At 47.2% G+C, this 20,151-nt stretch overlaps 1 protein-coding gene across 1 annotated transcript; it reads right to left on the bottom strand.

The window, feature by feature from the left end:
• Positions 1-11,852: 11,852 nt before the first annotated feature.
• Positions 11,853-19,976, bottom strand: HSD3B2 (hydroxy-delta-5-steroid dehydrogenase, 3 beta- and steroid delta-isomerase 2). Its single transcript, NM_001010954.2, is given in 4 exon segments — positions 11,853-13,075; positions 15,413-15,577; positions 19,582-19,801; positions 19,927-19,976. Coding segments are annotated over 3 exon segments (1,122 nt in total). The 5' UTR covers positions 19,727-19,801; positions 19,927-19,976; the 3' UTR covers positions 11,853-12,263.
• Positions 19,977-20,151: the final 175 nt, after the last annotated feature.

The following is a 20,151-nucleotide window of genomic DNA, read 5'->3' as shown; positions in this document are numbered from 1 at the left end:
ATCTAAATAACTTTGCCCATTTTAACCAATACTTCTGCAGGAATGTAGCTTTAGGATGTTGGGAATGTGTTAATGCTATGCCACTCGTATTGATTTCTTCATTCCTTATATGAACCTTATATGAGTCTGTGGGGCATTTTGATAGCAGGCAGGGGAAAGTTGATATGGGGAAGGGAGTCATTAAATCTATTTTAAAAAGATATATTCCTGAATCACATAACAAAGCATTTTATTTCCCTCAGCTCTCAGAAATGTAACTTAACAGCTACTGATAACACTGAATGGAACTTATCAGCTAGACTGGCCTTTTACTTAAAATACTTTTTAGCTGGTCTCTGCCCCACCTCGTAGAAACAAGATAGCAGTTTGTAAGGAAGGGATTCAGATTCACAAGAAATAGAAAACACAAAGCATGAAAAGCACTTTGTTTTCTTGTAATGATCACAACTACCTCCCTTCGTGAATATCCACCAGGCCTTTCCTGCCTGGCAGGGCCAGGTCGTGGAAGGAGGCACCCAGTTGTGGGATTACAACATTCTTCCCTAAGCCTGACTATTCTGGTTTAAAGCAACCACCAGTCTAGTTCCTGGTCCCTAGGAAAACTGTTAAACCAAGTATTTGAAGCATTTGTTCAGTGCTCTGTGGGGACATAGTAGTGAACCTGGATTTCTGGGCTCTGCTGGGAAGGGATGCTGAGCTGAACTTGCTGTTAGAGCAGGGCTCTGCCCGAGTTGAGGTGGCGAAGATGTATCTGGTCAACTTGGAATTCTTTGGGCTGAATTAGTTTAAGATCAAGATTTTGTAATTTAATCTTACCTACAGAGTAGAATTACCTGGAGAGCTTTAAAAACAACCCCTCCCCTCCAAAAAAAAAAAAAACCAAAAAACAACAAAACAAAACAAAACAACTCCCTCAGGGCACCAGGGCAGTTAAGTGTCCAACTCTTGATTTCAGCTTAGGTCACGATATCAGGGTGGTGAGATAGAGCCCCACATTGGCTCTGCGCTGGGAGTAGAACCTACATAGGATTTTCTCTCTCCCTTTCCCTCTATCCCTTCCTGTCCCTAAAACAACAGCAACAGCAAACCTGACAACAACCAGAAAATTGTTCCAGACATTGGCTGGCTGATCTGGGGTGAAGTCCAAGTACCTATAATTTTACATAGACCTCCTAGGCAACTTTAATGTGTAACTAGGATTGAAAAGTCTATAGAATCCATCAGGCTTGCTTTCTTGGGGATTGCAGTAAGTAAAGCTGATGAGCCTCACATCCTCTCCTCTATCAGGGAGTACGGAGGCAAAGGGCATTGTCATATGCAGCAGGCTTTGCTGCCTGTCCACTCCTGCTAGGCCTACCTTTCACGTACATCTTCCCCACATAGATAATCAGGGCCAGGAGAAGTGCCTGTATTCGCCCTTCATCAGATAATGCCCGATGGGCGTCACTGGCTGCTGCTGGCCTCTCTTTATCTTTGCGGGTCATAGACTGCCTGCCTTCCCTTCTTTCTGATCTTCATTCTGTCTCAGTTCACTTAACAAAGCAAAATTCCATGCATTACTCCTTTTCTGAGCTGCCCTTGGCAATAGAGTTGTTTCCTGAATTTTGCTCCTGGAGGGAAAAAGGAGGAGCTCACCCATTGGGTCTCCAGCTTGAACAGACTAGCGTTGGGCTCTTCTCTCTCCTTGTCAGAGCCTCAAGTGTCTGCAGATTTCAGTTCCTTGCTGCCCGCCTGTGTTTTCAAGGCCTCCTCTGCTCACCCAAAGCCCGTTCCAGTGGTTTTCAATTTCCAACTGGGACCCAGATGACTGTTCCCAGACTTGTCTGCATCCACCAGGTGACCGGCCTCATCACAGCAACCATAGATGCTGAGTTCTGGAAACCAAAGAGTTGGGTGGTAAGATGTTTCCTGTACCAAGCCCCCATGTGCTTAGGAAAGCTTAAAAAAGGTATCAGTGTGTGTGCAGTTCTCAAGCTGGCCTCCGCACATCTATATTTGGAGAGATTTTGTGCTAAGTGAAAGGACTCAACGGTCCCGGGCCTCACCAGTTGCTGGAAACTGGGGATTCCCTGGAAGTAGTTTGATGTCATCATTTATTCACAGAAGCAGCTCCCCTGAGATGCCTTCCCTGACCCATGAGGTCTGGAGTGGTTCTTCTGCAGAGATGTTCCCATGAGGTCCCGGACACATTTCCTGTGTATGGGAGGCCTCCCCGGTACCCGGAGGCTGTGGCTCATTAAAAGCAGAGACCCCGAGATCAGGCTGAGTGCCCATGTGCTGGGAGTGGTGCTTGATGCTGGGGCTATAGGTATGAGTGGGAGAGGCTCACGTGTTCTAGTGCTCCAGAACAGAGAAGGGGAAGACTGGTTTTGTTCTCTGCCTAACATCAACCCCAGCTTCCTTACGGTGAATTATTTTGCAAACTCGAAGTGTGACTTTTGGGATTTGGCTCCTAGTGGGGGAATTAAGAACTTCATGATACCAAGGCAATCAGGAGTTAATACCTGGGTAAGATGGTGCCTCCGGCAAAGGCTCAGGGTAAAGCAGACTCTCTGCTGAAGACTAGTGGCAGGGTCACTGCAGCTACAAATCAGGCAGTGTCCATTTTATCTGACTCTGGTGGGTGGAGGAAAGAGGCAGTGTGACCTTGGAGAGGCTAGTGAAGGAAAGGGACGCTAAGGGACCTGGCCAGACATTTCTTTCAGGTCTAGTGTTAGCAGGTGCCTGCGTAAAGCCGGAACTTTGATACACAAGGACCACCTCCAGGCTTCCACTGAAGTGTCTCTACTCCTGTCTGGTTTAGTGTCAATGGATACAGTAGGGGTCATGGACATGACTTCATAGTCAGAAGGCTGCTGGACTGAGACAGCTGCTGCTTAACATTGTGGCGGTCTAGGCTGGGCACCACAGGTGGACTTGATCTTGACCATGTCTGTCCAGTGGAAGGATGCAGGTGTGGGGTGTGGGGAGATCAAGCAAAATCACAAATATGAAGGTTTAGGGGCTGTACAAATGTTAGGAAATAAGACAGTTGCAGCGTGGTTGTCTCATTTCCTAGCTCCTGGGAGTCTAGAAGGAGGAGAAAAGCAGTTGCTTGCATGCAGGACTGCATCCTCTCAGATTTCCAGCTCCTGAGGCAGGGGGATGAGGGGATGGGAGACAGTGGCCTTCACTCCTTTCCTGGGGACAGAAGAAGAATGGAGGGACCGATCCTACCGTCCTTTGAGGGACAAGTGCGGGACAGAACACTGACATTCACTGGCTGTGGTCTTGAACAAGGCTCAGATTTCTCTGCGTCTGTTTTCCTCCTCAAACAACACGATCTCTATGGACTCTCCCCACTCTAGTGTCTAGTGGTGGCCAGAGAGCTTAAAACCTACTTGGAAACATCCATAGCTCAGCACAAGAATGACAGGAAAGTTTTTCAAAGTCTGCATTAGGTCCTGTGGCTCAGCGGTTCCTGGACTGCCCAGGAGGGCTCCTGCTTGGTCTGGCCTTGGTCGTCCACAGCTGGGAGAGATATTGTGCCCTGTACAGGCGAAGAGCCAGACGGCAGCAGAGCTGGGGCAGGGCTAGGGAGCCATTCTGTCAGCTTTGGCTTTGCACAGAGAAATGCATACCTGGAGGACGGTGTTATGGTGAAGGTTAACTGCACAAGGATAGTGGGGCCAGAGGTGGTGCGACCCCTTACGGTTGCCCAGTGTCATTGCGATGGACCTTAGAAATGGGCCACAGAAATGGCAGGTAAAGAAACAGGTCCAGGAGAGTAAAGAGAGTTGCACAATGTTGAAAAGGGCCAAACTGAAAGAGAACCAGGTGTTAACTCTTCTTTGCAGAAATGGAAGCTTCTAAAGAGAGAGAATAAAAGAAAAAGAGAGAGAGAGAGATAATAGTCTCTTGTCTTTTGCCCTCGTCTTCCCGCTGCCTAGCCCTCCCTTGCTCTGTCCTGGGAAGTGCCTGCATGTGTCTGCTCCTGCAAGACCAGCATTCCAGCAGCTGAGGAGGGCTGTGTAGGTCCACAGAAGGCTCAGTCAACTAGTGTGTGGGTTAAGCCTGCCCTCTGCCCCCTGCCCTCTGCCCTCTTTCCAAATGTTCTCTTTTACCTCTATTTTTTTTTTTTTCTTTAGCAAATACGTTGGGAGGGCAACCTCCTGGCTCTGTACCTTCTCGGTCTCCAGGAGACTGTGCCTCTGCTACTCAGTCCGAGCGTCGTGTTCTCAGGCCAAGCTCAGGGCAGCAAATACAAGGCTACCAGTTACAGGTGGGTTTAGAGTCTAGCCTTGCCTTGCTTAGGAGACCTCGTACTTGGACAACCTCTATTCTGCTCCCTACAATTCCATTTATTCTGGTCCAGTCTTCCTTTTCTTTTTTCTTTTCTCTTCTCTTTTCTTTTTCTTTTCAGATTTATTTATTTATTTTAGAGAGACAGAGAGAGTGTGTGAACAGGAGGAGGGCAAGAGGGAGAGGGAGAGAGAATCCCAAACAGCCTCCCCACTGAGCACAGAGCCAAATGTGGGACTCAATCCCAGGACCCTGAGAGCATGATCATAGCCAAAAATCAAGAGCCAGCTGCTTAACCCACTGAGCCACCCAGGCGCTCCCAGAATCTCTTTAAGAACATCATCTCCCTTCCTCACTTCTTAAATATCGACTGAGTGCTTGCTCTGGGCCAGATGTGGGAATACAGCTGTGTGCAGGTTGTCAGCAGAGGGGCCTCGTGGTGCCTTCCAGAGTCCACAGTCCAGTTAGGGAGACAGACAAGTTAATAACCAACCACCTGGACTGTGCCAGGTGCCTAGTGGAGAGACGCACTTCACCCTCCCTGGAAGACTGGAGACCTTCTAGGGGAGGTACAGACTAAAGCATGAAGACAAGTTGGCTGTGGGAAGGGTGCCAGGAAACAGGAATGTGTTGCAGGCAGGAGCGGCCATGGAGGAAGTGTGGTGCGGCTGGAGTGTGTTCAGGTGGGGGTTTAAGATGTGTCAGAAGCTACAAAAAAATCCCCCCACCCTGGATGTGCTGTGCTTCTCAAACTCTATGTTGCCTGGCTCCGGGTGCCCCTGCTGTAAACTTCCCTCTTTTCCTTACCATGGGGATTCTAGTGTGTTCTTGAGTGGTGGAGTGAGAGGTCTGCACTCTAGCCTGGCTCTGCTCCTGATTTATTGGTGACCTTGTGAAAGTCACCTCAGTTTCCTCAGTTGTGAAATGAGGAAGGGAAGGAGCCCTTAGCTAAAAGCTGGAGTCTCTAGAGTCTATTTTAGCTCTAGAATTTGAACTCCACAAACACTTTGACGGGTCCTGGAGGGAACAAGGAACCTCCCCTGTTGACCTGTTGATTAGGAGGGAGTTGTTCTGTCTACTGATGAAATAAATTCTCATAATGAGGACTAGCTGTTTAATTTCCAAGGCTTGGTGCAAAATCAAATGTGGGGCCCCATGGCGGAGGGTAAGCTACGCATAGGGCCCTTGTAACTACACAAGCCACATGCCCTTGAAGCCACCCTGCTCATAATTGAACTAGTGACGTTACAGACTCCAGCTGGTGCAAGGAGAATTTAGATCCTGGTGCATGAAAAGGATATTCCTACCTCATTCCTACCTCAATAAGGCCAGGGTCCATGCTAAGATGATGACAGGGCCAGCAGCCCACGTGCCCACCCACTGTCGCCAACACCTATTTTGGAAGAAAGGCTGACTTTGCTTGTGTAGGTTCTTCCGTTTCTCAAGGAAAGACTGCACTCTTAATTAGCGGGGAGCTTCAGATTTCTAGAACAGACTGGTGACTGTTCCAAAGTTTGCAATTGACCCCAGGGTCCCCTGCCCCTGGGGAGAGAGTGGCCAACCCACTTTTTGTTAGTCCTCCCCGCCTCCACTCCATCATAATGAACCTCTTTCATGCCTCGAAACTCCAGCTCCTGTCCCTGCTCCTTAACCTTGTGTGGGATCCCATGATAAAGGATGACTCCCTGCAAACTTCCTTCAGAGTCCCTTGATGCTTTAAGAAGCACTGTTAAGTCACCACTTTAATCACTTAAGGAATGGAAGATTTTCTTCTTCTCCTCCTCCTCCTCCTTCTCTTTTCTCTCTTCTTTCTTTCTTTCTTTCTCTTTCTTTCTTTCTTTCTTTCTTTCTTTCTTTCTTTCTTTCTTTCTTTCTTTCTTTTCTCTTTCTGATGAGATTTTCTTCTGAATTCAGTTTTTAAAAATAAAATGTCCTTATTTTTGTAGTATAAAAACTCTCTGGGCATTACACTGTTTCATATTGTACATCTGATTTCCAGTCTCTTTAAAAATCTTACCAGTTATGTTCTGCCTTCATAAATGTCTTTCACTCTCCCATTTCTTTCACTTACTCTTCATACAGTGCAGATGGACCACTCCTCTTTCTTCCTCACACTCCCAGCTTCTTCAGGTTCATTGATTTCTTGACATTATCTTTAAATTATTTCTTCTGCTTCCCTGATTCCCTTCCCTCCCCATCTCAGCAATTCAGTTTGTTTGTATTTTGTCTGCCTATCTATCCATCAATCCGTCTATCCACTCAACCACTCATCCATCCACTTGTCAGTCCACTGTCCATCTGTGTGCCTGCTTTGTGTCAGGCACAGGCCCAGGTGCTAGGGACACAGAGATGAAATGGTGAGTTGCTGCCCTCAAAGACAGTATTGTGGAGGAGGGCAGAGTATAAATAGTTACTTGCATTTAGATAGGCGCAAGGGGCACAGATGTTAAAATGGAAGCTTTGGATGGTGAATAAGTACTTGGGAAGGGTGTGCTGGCAGGAGCGATGGACAAGGTCTGGGCAGGAGGGACACTACTTTAGCACAGGAATACATAAAAGCATAATGTTTGCAGGAAGTACCAAACCCTGGCCTATCATTAGAGCATAAGGTTGGGGAATCTGGAGATAGGGCAGGAATTGGTGACAATTTAGTCCAGAGAGGTGGACAGGCAGGGGCTAGACCTTGAAGGGCTTTATCTGTTATTCTAAGATACTCAGGGCTATCCTAAGGGTCCTGGATAGTTTTTAGGTAGGGGGTGACCTGGTCAGATTAGATGTTGGGTGGACAATTCTGGCAACAAGGATGAGAGAAGATTTCATGGGTGACTCTCTGAGGCAGGGAGGGCCTGGCAAGAGACAAAGACAGCCTGAATCAGGCTGTGTCACACTCACCAGGCACTTTGGAGGTGAAGTGGATAGAACGGGTTGATAGGCTGGAGGGAGAGTGGACAAAGGACTTCCAGGTTTCTGGCTTGAGAGAGTAGGTGCATCGGGGTGCTGTGACCCTACTCATAGTATCCATTCTGCCTCAGGCTAGCCCCAGTTGCCCTTTGCATCCCATTGTGTTAACACTACATAAATCAAGCCTTTATTTCTTGCTGAGGTTCTTGAAGTATCTTCTTAATCTCTTCTAATCCATCCTACATACTGGTGCCAAAGTAATCTTCCAGGGACAGGTTTCACAGTGCACATTGAATAATTTCCAAGTTCTTCAGCCTGACTCTTAATATTCATTACTAGTGGGGTCATGGAGACATGCTCTTTGTCCAGGATAATTTTCCATGGAAGGTGGGATATATTACATTTGTAAATTAGCTAAATGTTAAACCTTCTTTAGAAGGGGAACTGAACTTGTGCTCTGAGGGGAAAGAAGGAAGGAGGCAAAGTATCTCCTAGAGGTGACCCAAGGTGACCCTGGTCTTTTTCCATCATATCTTTCCAGATGTGTCTTCCATTCTCCCCTGCATCTATGCTCTCTGGTCTGTCTACACTGCCTGAAAAGGACTCCCCCTTTCCCACCTCTCCATCTTCACCGACTTCCTCACCTCTGCCTGGTGGGGTCATACATTGCCTCCCATTGCAACCTGTTGAAATCCTACCCATCTTTCAATATTCAGCCCAAATGCAAATGCTTTATTGAGTCTCCTACCCCGATGGGATCCTCCAGAGGCACACTGCCTTTCTAATGGCCTTTGTACACTTTACTGTATATTGTGCCTGCCAGGTCTCACATTTTACCACCCCCACTAGCCTGGGAACAAAGATGGAACACTGGAAGCCTTAGTTGTGGGATCTAGCCCACAGACCTTTTTCATTAGTTTTCACTCTTTTTTTAAAAAATCAAAATTAGGGATGCCTGGGTGGCTCAGGGGTTGAACATCTGCCTTTGGCTCAGGGCATGATCCTGGAATCCCAGGATTGAGTCCCACGTTGGGCTCCCGGCATGGAGTCTGCTTCTCTCTCTGCCTGTGTCTCTGTCTCTCTCTGTGTCTCTCATGAATAAATAAAATCTTAAAAAAAACAAAATTAATTTATTCAAAAAATTACAACCAACATCAAACATACAGAAAAGTACAGAATATACTGTAATATATACTCAGGACCTATCACCAAGAATGAGCACCTTGTGCTACCACTCTTTTAAGAGATAAAATATTACACATATGATTGCAGCACTAGCCCACACATTCCCAGAGCTGATCTTCACACTGTTTTCAAAATTTAGAGTTAGGTGCCAATATTTAGCAATCAAGAGACTTCACATAAATTCAGGAAGGTTTTGGTTTCCTTGGGAGTCAAAAGATCTGGTGACTCGGGGTGCATCCCAGGCTTGAATCAGCCAGGGCTCTGCAGCTGCCGCCTCCCAGGAGCAGAGTGTGGTGTCTTGCACACCACAGTCTCCACCACTCCCCAAGGCCTCTGGGCTCTAGCCCATCTCACTTATAACACAAGTGACTGGCTCCCGCAGGTGTGTGAGTTTGACATCTTCATGCAGGCCCCTTGAAGTCAAAAAGCTTCTTTTATTCCTAGATCTGAACCACTAACTCGCTGGATGACCGCGAGTAAATTCTTCTCTGTATTTCCATTTCCTCAGATGTCAAATTAGGGTAATAGGAGTACCTGCTCTTGAGTGTCCAAGGATTATTCTATAAAGTGTGTAAAGCAATACCTGGCACATCATTCTGCCACCAGCGGTCCATGATCTTTTGTTCAAAACTCAAAGGGTAGATGTGTTTTGAAGTTCAGATTTCTTTTAGATTTTAATAAAGTAATATCATATGTTACATAACACCCTCGCCCTGGAGGATCTGGCCCAGCACTTGGTAATTGCACACATTGAAATATCTTCAGGAAAAAGCATGAATATTCACATGAACTGTGATACAGATTGGCTCACCATCCTCAAGTGAGCTTCCTGGGTGTCAGAGTATAATCTGAAACCAGTTCCTACCATGGGAGGGCAGGGAGAGACCCAAGAGGCCACTCCGGTTAGTAGGTGACAGTTGTAATAAGCAAAGGGAACCTACTTATAAGGCTTGTCTTGGGTGGTTCCAAGAGGAATGGATCCTTGCACCTCCCTGCCAGTTCTTAAAAGTTTATAAAGAGGCCTTCACTGGGTTGGGTCACATATACCATGCAGGTGTTCTCAAGACTACATCATTATCTCAAGGCTGAGTCCTTTGGAGTAGCCTCTGGGAATGGGAAAGGTAAGCAGGGCCCGCATTCCAAGGACAGGGGAGGGGATGAGAGGCCTTGGAGAGCCCTGGCCGAGCTTGAGGGTCAATCGATGGTTACATCACTTCTATGACCTGCCCCGATAACTTCATCAACTTCAGGATGGGCCAGGCTGCCTGGAGCTGTCAGGATGCCCCGGGTGAGGAAGCCCATCCTCACCCCAGAGGTATGTTGCCCTTGTCTCCTACTTCAGCTCTTTCTTGGATATTTTGACTTCCCAATGAGAGGGAAAATTGTGAGGCCCGTTTGTGTTATTGCTGTTCGTCTGCATGTTGATAAAGAAATTGAGAATTCTGTATGCAGGGTGAAAGGCAAGATCTCTGGGTTTCTACAACAGCTGGTCCTGCTGGCCTTCCTGTCCACCTCACCCCTTCTCAACCCTTCAGGCCTCCTGCCACCTTTCTGGGGGCCCTTCACTCAGCCATTCACCTGCCTGCCTGCTCCACTTCCACCTTGGCCCTGAGGCCAGCCTCATTGTCCCATTTGACACCCTAGGCTATCTAATCCCCCCTCGGGTAAATCCTTCCCTCCTGACAGGCCAGTCTCCTCACTCCCCTTCAGCCTCCTTCTCTCTCACCTCCACACTTCACCCTCTCCTTCCCACCACTGCTCAGATCCCTCACCTGCCTGGACCACCTCACTTTCCAACTCAACGCCCTTCTGCCCTTAAAGGCCTTGCTGAGGCCCCCCTGCTCTGTGGGGTCCCCCCCACCCCCAGCATCAGGTGAGCTCCATTCCCTGGACTCACCCTTATGGCTTACCGGATGGCTGAGCACTTACATGTGCTTTCTTTCTTTCTTTCATTCACTCATTCACTGGACTCTGTGCTGCACCTGGGAGCGGGGGGGGGGGGGGGGGGGGGGGGGGGGGCAGGAGAGAAAAGGGAGGAGAAAGGGGTAAAGGGAGAGGGGAGGGCAAAGGAAAGGAGGAGAGGAGGGAAGGGGAAGAGCGGGATGGGAGAGGGAAGTGGGAGGGAGAGGAAGGAAGGGAGAGGAAGGGGAGGGAAAGGAGAAAAAGGAGACAGAAGGACAGGGGGAGGGAAGGGGAGGGGAATGTTTTCTTTCCCCCTTTCTCCTTAGAATGAAAGCCTAAATATCTCCTTTGTGGGAATCAAATTGAACTGAATTCATAATTCAGTTCAATTTGAACTGGGTGAGAAAGAAGCCATGGGAATGTTAGGTGTGACTCTGGCCATGGCTCAGGTTCATAAAGGCAGGCAATAGCCTGGTCTGGAGACAGACAGCTATCACCTCCCACACTCTGAGCCCCACTACCACCTCCTCACCCACTTCAGGCCACACAGTCTTTGCCAGCCCTGGCACTGTTTCTTTTGACTCTTCTTGGTCCTCTGTTCAGTTGATGACTATGTCATCCTTTAAGTCCCTAAACCTGCCTCGGTTGACCTCCTCTCCTGAGGGGGACAGAGAAGGACCACAGGCCAATGATGAAGGGGAAAGGAAAGGACAGAGGCTAAGGAAATAGAGGGATAAAGCTTCATCCCAGCAGGCAGTGTCAGGGAGAGTTGGGGAGAGGAGGAAAGAGTAGGGAGGAGTTGATTCTGAGGGTGTGGGGTAGTAGACCTTTACCTCTTGCACTGGGTAGGAGCCAAAGTTTTAGGGGGGTTCATACTTGTCCCCTTTACTTTCCATGGTGTGGTTTCATTGTGTGTTTTGAAAGGTTAAATACAGGCTGTGGATTGCCAGGGTGGCCCAGGTGTGTCCCAGGGGCCTTTTAAGGACCCTGGCTTTGGCAGTAAAGGCTGGTTACATCTCTGCATCTCCTTCCCCTGCCCAGGTCATCTTGCAAGGGCTTGCAGACCCTCCCAGATGCCCCTCAGGGGTTCTCCTGGGTCCTAGGGAGTCTCCGGCACAGGGCTGGAGGTGACCCAGAAGGAGGTGACCCAGGCTCTCCCAAGGAGCAGCACACCACCACACGCTGGTGCTGTCTTGCACTGCTGACAAACCCCTCTGTCCCACCCCCATTGTGTTGTAAATTTAGGCAGTTCCAGCTGCAAGATTCGGTGCAAGGATAGGGGCTTTCAATTCAGTCTACCTGGGCTAAATGTCCTGGTCACTTAGCAGTTAGTGGCAACTGATGATCAAGTTTCCTATCAATAAAAGGCAGTGATAATCCCTACCTCAGAGGTTTCTGGAGAGGGTTAAATGAAGTGATATTTGCCTGAAACATAGCAGGTGCTTAGTCGTGATCCCCTTTCCAGACACTTCTGTCCACCTCCATTCCACACTGCTTTTCTAAATAGGAAATAATGATTCCTAGAACTGGATGGGGAAAGGAGGAAGGTATGTGTTCACATCAACCACAGCATCCTCCAGATTAGGCATTAAAACATTTATTACTCTTTTCCTTGAGCTGTATGCGGGAATAAGAATTTGTAAAAGATAAGAAATGCTTTGCACATGACAAAGGAAATGGAGCTCATAGGCAAAACTCTACAAGAAAGAGGCCCGAATAGCTCAGGACCAGCAGCTGCAGCTTTCGTACCAGCAGCTACAGCAAATCTCCTTGTATGTCCTATGGAGTGTGGGGAAGACAGAAAACTTCCAGGTGGGCCAGGGGCTGAGAATGTTCCTGGTAGTAGGAGAAAAATAGGAAGGTGGACATCTTGGAAAAGGAACACAGTAGGACCTGGGCTTGTGCCCTTGTTTCTTTCTGTATGAAACCAGAGGGGATGAGCTTGATAGACTTCTGCCAACAACATCTAGGTCTACATCCTTGCCATCCTCAGATCAGTGAGTCTTTGTTTTTAGGGTCTCCTTGTGCTGTTTCACCAGCGAACCAATCCACTCCGTGGTCTTCTGCTTGGCTTCCTCCCAGCTGAAGAGTGGCTTATACCCCAGATCTCGCTGAGCTTTCTTATAAGAGAAGGTAAATATGCTATTTGACAAAGTCACCATGTGGCGGTTGAAAGGGGGTTGATATTTATAAATCGGACTGAGCAGGAAGCTCACTATTTCCAGCAGGAAGGCAAGCCAGTATTCCAGAGATATGGGAAGGCTCATTCTGGAATCAAGGGAGAAGCCCCATTCCTTGCTCAAATTGTAATTGAGGTCATCATAGCTTTGATGAGGAGTGTCATCTGAAATGTAATAGAACTGTCCTTGGACACTTGGGGCCTTCTTGGGGTCCTGTAGGGCCCTCAAGGCCAGAATGTGAGCCCAGGCCACATTGCCAACATAGACGGGGTTGACTATGGAGAACTTGCTGTGATGTGTCAGGATGCCATTGTTCCTCAGAGCTTTGTATATATAGTTATAAAGGAATATGCTTCCTTCCCCATAGATATACATGGGCCTTAAAGCACAAGTATGCAAAGTGCCACCATTTTTAAGAGCCCACCCATTAGCAGCTAGCACAGCCTTCTCTGCAAGCTTTTTGCTGTATGGGTAGGGAGCAGACCATGTTGATTCAAGATGCTCTTCTTCGTGGGCATTCTGGATGATGTCCCTGTAGGAGTTGGGCCCAGCCACCTCTATGGTGCTGGTATAGATGAAGATCGGCACACTAGCCTGGGCACAGGCTTCCAACAGGAGCTGAGTACCTGCCCATGAGGAGCACACTGTCAGTGTCAACAAATAACCCAAGGGGCCAACCATGCCCACAGGCCATGTCCACCCCTTCCCCCTTCAGTGAGGTGGTTACTGCAGATCAGAAGTGCATTCCTCTGTGTCTCCAGCTAAGATCTGACTATGCAATAGCCATGGGAAAAATGCAAAAATGAGAAGAAATCGACATCTGAGTTCTAGAAAGCAAGAATTTCTAGGCTTTCAGATTTCCTGGACTTGTGTGTATATTTTTAATTTTGGAAAAGGACAGAGGGTTGCAATTTCATATCTTGCTGAGTGGAGAGATTAAAAAATTATCACTTATCCCTACCACCTCATTAAAAACAGGTTATTTTAAATAAAAAAAAAAAATTCGGAGGTCATACTCTCAGAATATGGACTGGAATTTTACCTAGTCTTGATTGAGCGTTCCCTACAAAGACCACTCCTAATTCTGGCTGTTACTCCTTTTACCCAGCTCTGAAAAGTGGGGGTGACAAACCTTCCTTTTAGTTAGTATTCTGGAGCCTGGCTCTGGCCTTCTAGGTGGGAGTTTGGGGGAGAACCCGGAGGAGGAGTGTGCCCTCTGGTGGTTAACACCAATAACGGGAGGATCTCGCAGAATCCCAGCTCTGGGAGGTAATGCAAAGCGCCTTCCCAGTAAGAAAGAAAGAATAACCCCGGCAAAACATTGTTTTTATTTTTCTCTCTCTCTCTCTCTCTCTCTCTTAAAAAATCCCTTTTAAAGGTTTTGTGCAATTTGATTTTCGGGAGAGACAGCCTCGTTAAAAAAAATACCAAATCTAGAGGCTGAGAATATTTGGCGTTAATTTTCCTGCAGAGGCGGAAATTATCATTATTTGAAGTATCTTCGAAACCTGGAAATGACATTAGTTTTAATTAACTGATGGCTCTAACACTTCTCAGCGATGTCAAATCCCCTGTTGTTGGGGGTCCAGGAGAGCAGGAATTAGCCAAGCGGCCAAAATGGAAAATTTGGTTAATCTAGTACCCTCCTTGAAGTGTGGGAGTGGTGAGGGTATGGCTAAGCAGAAGCTAGAAAGGGTCTTTTTTGAGATGGTGCTACGTTAGCCTGGAGACCCTGAAGCAATGAGTTGCTTCAGAAAGGGAGCCTCTGGGATGCCTGGGTGGCTCAGCAGTTGAGCATCTGCCTTTGGCTCAGGGCCTGATCCCAGAGTCCCAGGATCCAATCCCACATCGGGCTTCCTGCATGGAGCCTGCTTCTCCCTCTGCCTGTGTCTCTGCCTCTGTGTGTGTGTCTCATGAGATATTTTAAAGATTTAAATAAAATCTTAAAGAAAAGAAAAGGAAAGTGAAGAAAAGAAAGAAAGAAAAGAAAAGAAAGAAAAGGAAAGAAGAAGAGAAAAGAAAAGAAAAGAAAAGAAGAAAAGAAAAGAAAAGAGAAGAAAAGAAAAGAAAAGAAAAGGAGCCTCTGAGTAGACTAATGACTAACTTTGTAAAGCAGGGTCATGGAAGCCAGATGGGAGTGGGGGTTGGGGTTCTGTGGTCCTAGAGAGACTGGCCTCCAGGGCTCAGAAGGATGACTTTACCTGCCTAGCTAATAAGGGATTTAAGCTAATCCATTAAATGAATGTGTCTAGATTTAAAGTAGATTGAAAAGCCGCAATCCAGAAAGAGCCACCAGGCATTTATGGATGAGGCTCTAAGGACGGTGTACCTTGGGCACCTAGCTATAAAGTACCCTTTTTTTTAAAAAAATATTTTATTTATTTATTATAGACAGAGAGAGAGAGAGAGAGAGAGAGAGAGAGACAGGCAGAAGGAGAAGCAGGCTCCATGCAGGGAGCCTGACGTGGAACTCGATCCCGGGACTCCAGGATTGCGCCCTGGGCCAAAGACAGGCGCCAAACCACTGAGCCACCCAGGGATCCCCTAAAGTATCCTTTAATAGCAAAGCCAGCAGTGAGCTGAAGAAGTACTCTTATGGATAAAGGGAAGCTATTATCATTAAGAAGATATCATGGAAAGGCATGTCCTGGGTAATTCTGTCCTGTCAGACTGCTGTGAGCTAGCTTTGCTGGTTTCTTGAGAGGAATCTTCCTTTGATGTGAGTGGGAAGGTGCTAGATGTTCTTATTATGCTTGGAGATCCCTCATAGAAGTCCTGCCTGAGGGAAACTGGCTGGGAGCTGTGGCCCTTCACTCCCAGGCCACTGGGAAGCTCTCAGTGGTGATAAGAAAAAGCTGGAGCAGGTTCAGCAGTGTTCAGTGATGGGGGCTTCTCCATTCCTGTTCTATTTTCTGAGCCTCATTTGCCCACCTCACTCCATATCCCTCCCTGGGATACTATACCCTTCAGATTGACATTCATGATGGTCTCTCGGTGAATGACATTCATGACGTCAATGACAGAGGCGGTGTGAATGACAACTGAGGTGCCCTGGCAGGCTCTCTTCAGGCACTGCTCATCCAGAATGTCTCCTTCCACCATGGTCAGCTTGGTCTTGCTCTGGAGCTCTGTGTGAACATAAGTCAGGTCATGGGAAGGCTTTCTGGATCTGGAAGTTTCCTGATAAAAGTGGCATTTACCCAGATCTTCAAAGACATGTACACTGGGAGGAGGGTGGGGGTGGGGAGACCAATCCTTGGAAGGAACAAGTAAACAAAAACACAGAGACCAGTATGTGTAGCATTTATTGGGAAAGAGCAAACATCCATTTCTACTCCATTTTATTCAGAAGAAGAAGAAGAGGAGGAGGAGGAGGAGAAGAATTATATTTGTACAGTGAGGAGTCAAGTATGCCTGGGATAAAAATTGTTAAAGACATTCATAAGAAGTTCATAAAATTCATTAAGGATAATAGGGTGATTATGAAGAATGGGTATAAGAGGAAAGAATTTGAATTTAATTCTGTAGGGAGTGAGGAATCATGTATGGATTTGGAACAAGAAGAGAAACAGAGTTGTGGTGCAGGAAGCTAACCCTGGCTGCAGTGCCTAAAATGGGTCCATGTGGTACATCTAAGAGAAAGCAAAGCAATCGAGAGATTACTCAGAATGTCTGCACCAAAGTTCAGAGGAGGAGGATGGAACCGGGCCTCCCACAGCAGGAGGAGGGAAGGGCAGGGATACACAGGCTCAACTTTGCAGACCTTACCCACACATGCCCTGGTTCTTATTGGAGATAGTCTGAGAGGAAGAGGAGGAGTCCATGTCAGCCCAGATATTTCCTGCTTAGCTGACCAGAAGGATAGTGGAGCCAGTAACAGGGAATTTGGGATGGCCCAAATGAGAGGTTAACTGAAAAAAAAAACCTTATTAGATATCATCTAAAGCAGAGAGTAATGCTGAAATGAGTAATGCTGAAAATGAGTGACGGGCACTGAGGGGGGCACTTGACGGGATGAGCACTGGGTGTTATTCTGTATGTTGGTAAGTTGAACACCAATAAAAAATAAATTTATTATAAAAAAATGCTGAAAATGAGTCAGCCACCAAGGGACTAACATTCTGGCCACCTAGCCAAGGGCCTTAGGACCTTTAGCTCCTCTGAAATCCACCGGAAGTGGCACTGCCAGTCACACCATCGCCTCAAACTAGCCTGTGAACTCAACATGGTGCTACATACAGTTTGGATTAATACCCTACACATATTTTGTGCTTTCTACTTTGCACACTCCTTTCACAGTTTTCTGGTTTTTCTTTCACAGCTATCTCATGACATAGGTATTCAGATTTCCGCTATACAGGCAAAGAAGCTGAGGCAGAGACAGGTTAAAGGGCAGGTCTAAGTCACACTTCCAGTGAAGACCCAAACCTGCCTCCTGCCTTGGAGCTTTGTTCTCTCTCCCCTGTCACCCAAGTGCAGGACTAGTGCTTTTATTTTCTGAGGCAGATTAAGGATAAGTCTGTGTATTTAAAGGATAAGACAATTTAACTGAAATCGGAGGCCAGAGAACAGTGAGAGAGAAATTCAGAGTGAAAAATTCAGGGCTGGGAAATTTCCTTCCTGGACTACAACTTGGAAGAACCATCTGCTTTCCCTAAGCCTCTGCCAAGTTTGCTCTGTCCTGGGCTCCTTCCCGTTGTTGGGCAACTCCAAGAATGCCCCCAAATGGGAGAAAGGTAGGGGAAAGCTGCTGGGAATCAGTAGGATTTTCTCGGATTTTGTCTCCACCTCTGCCTTTTCCCCTCCTTTCTTCTGTCTCTTCTTTGCTGCAGGCTTCAGCAGACAGGCTGGGAGGAATTGATCTGCTGAGCAGTGAGAAGTCCAAAGCCAGGGGAGGAAAGGACTCTCAACCTATTAGTTTGCAGGGGTGTAAAGAGACCAGCAGAGGGCACTGCTGGTGTCTTGGCAGTGGAAGCATAGCTCCCTCCCTCTCTGAGGCTCTGCGGACTTGATGAGGATTTTTCATAGCCTGAATATACAGTGGCTTATGTGGTGTGGGCTGCATTGTAAGGAAGCCCAAAGAGAAGCTACCAGACAAGTTAGTGGCTAAGAGCACAGCCGCTGCAGTTAGATCTTCTGGGTTCAGGTCCAGCTTTGCCAGTTTTCAGCTGTGAGACCTTGAACATGTTAGCCTTTGCTATGGTATGAGTGTTTATGTCCCCTAGATTCAATGTTGAAATCCTAATGCCAATGTGATGGAGTTAGGAGATAGGGCCTTTGGAAGGTGATCAAGTCATAAGGGTTTAGCCTTCATGAAGGGGATCAGTATTCTTATTAAAGAGATCCCAGAGACATCCTTCACCTCTTGCACTATGTGAGGACACAGAAAGAAGGCACAGGCTCTGAACTAGATAAAGAGAGCTCTCACCAGAGCATGACCCTGCTTTGCCCTTGGATTTCTATGCCCCACAACTGTGATAAATAAAATTTCTGATGGGTTTAAGCCACCCAGCCTGTGGTATATTGTTGCAGCAGCCTTGACAGACTAAGACACCTTTCTGCGCCTGTTTTCTCATCAAGAAGAGGAGGACAACATTACCTATTCCACAGGGATGTTATGAGGAGCAAATGAGTTGACATGCAAAGAACACTTAGCACAGTGCCTACACAGAAAGACCACTGAAAGGATTCTCCACTGTGATATTTACAGAGGCCCCTATCCATCCCTGACATCACTTGACTTGTCACACTGGGGAACTGTTCTTCTAGGTTGAACATTGCCTTTTTGTGAGCATCAACTGTCAGACTGTAAGTATTTTGAGCCATAAGGATTACAAACAGATGAAGTTGCTCATATGTGTTCATGTGTGTTCATCAGAGACACCATTGAAGCAGAAGGTAGAGAAAATAGGACATTTGAGATATTCAGAGTACAGGAAAGAGGATAAGAGTGATGGGTGCAGTCCTGGAGGGTGGGAGGCAGTAGGGGACTCTCAGTGGGGAGGTGGAGTCTTCTGGGCACCCTGGGGCCTGATGTTGACACTCAGTCCAGAGGGGTTGGGAGGGGGACAAAGATTGCTTTGGGTCACACAGAGGGGAAGTGGGAGAGACTGAAGACTCACTTTGCCAAGAGGCAGCCCTGGAGCCATATGACTGAGACATCTGTGATGAAGCTCTACTCTGAACCCTACAGTTCATTAACTGGAAGGCCTCAGCACGTCACATTACCTGTGTGTACCTCAATTTCCTCAAATTTCCTCATTGTCCTGTTGGGTGAGATCCCTTTCCTACCTTCTTTACAGGGTTGTTTTGAGGATCCAGGGATGAAACAGGTTTTATAAATCTCACTTTTGCATTTGCACCAGGGATAGCATTCTGGGGACACAGCAGAGCAGTGAGCTGCTACAGCAGACTCTACAGCCACTATTCTCACGGTGATGAATAGAGACAAATAGGAAAAAGAGATGTGCAGGGACGCCACATGAGGAATCCACACTCCAGAGCCTCAAATTCTGTCTCTGGCTCCCTCCCATGCTGTACAGTGCCCTCTCCATCTCCCTCCCACCACCCCCACCCCATCTCTCTCTCTCTCTCTCTCTCTCTCTCTCTCACACACACACACACACACACACACACACACACACACACACACAGCTTCACCTTCACTTTCTTTTGTTTCACCTTCACTGGAGATGCTAAATGAAGCCACAGAAAGACCAGGGCAATCAAGAGAGGCAGGGAGCCACTGGTAGGGTCTTCAGGTTAATGGTGTTTGCTTGCCCTTTGCAGATGTTGCACAGCAACTTCCAAGTCCACAATCTTCAGGACATTAGAGTTGTTGACAAGGTAGAGATGTATGATTTTATAAATGAGAAGAAGAGATCCAGAGGCCAAAATGGGTGGCCTAAGGTCATCCTCTATAGTTCTGGATCAGGGTCAGAGACTCAGTCTCTTGACAGTCCTGTATCTCTTATACTACACGACCTGTGATTTCCTTTCTGATGACTTTGGACTTGGGATTAGACTTGATTTGGCTACAATTTTTCTTGATTTGCTAGACAAGAATTCCTTTCCCCATACCTGTACAGGGGTTAAGATGGAGCTACCCATCCATGAACTCAATTTCACTTACTAGAAAATTCCTCCAGCAGTTCTGGTCTGAAAGCTTTGTCCAGTGCCCGGATCTCCTGCAGCTCCTTCTCCTCTGCCAACAAGTGAACAATCCGCTGACCCAGAAACCCTCCTGCACCTGTCACAAGGCAGCTCCATCCAGCCATGGTCAAATCTGGGTCCCAAGAAGTACTCTCCAGGAACCAGAAAAACTGGAGAGCAAATTAGATTACAGGGTGACCCTGAAGAAAGCCAGAAAGAGAGGTCAAGTGGTTGCAGGCTTACAAAAACCATTTTGTTCCCTCCCCTCTACTTTGCAAAACTTGAATGCCCGGGAATAATTGAAAGAAAACGAGAATGCTCTAACCTGTTAGATTGTCAGAAGCTAGCTGAAAGAGCTGAGGTTCTGGTCTCCTTATCTCCTGAAGGCAGGACTGGAGTTTTATGCACTCTTGTTTCTGGCTCAGCCTCTTCACCTTGAACTCTTACCACATACTCATTGCTCACGCCTTCTCCAGGTTCCCTCCTCCCTCAAAAGTGGTGACCTTTAACATATCTTTCATTCCTCCAAAGCACAGGAAGCAAGTTTCAG

The sequence above is a fragment of the Canis lupus genome, chromosome 17 (assembly GCF_011100685.1).
Source record: "Canis lupus familiaris isolate Mischka breed German Shepherd chromosome 17, alternate assembly UU_Cfam_GSD_1.0, whole genome shotgun sequence".
Taxonomy (NCBI): Eukaryota; Metazoa; Chordata; class Mammalia; order Carnivora; family Canidae; genus Canis; species Canis lupus.
This window is presented reverse-complemented; position numbering and strand designations above follow the sequence as displayed.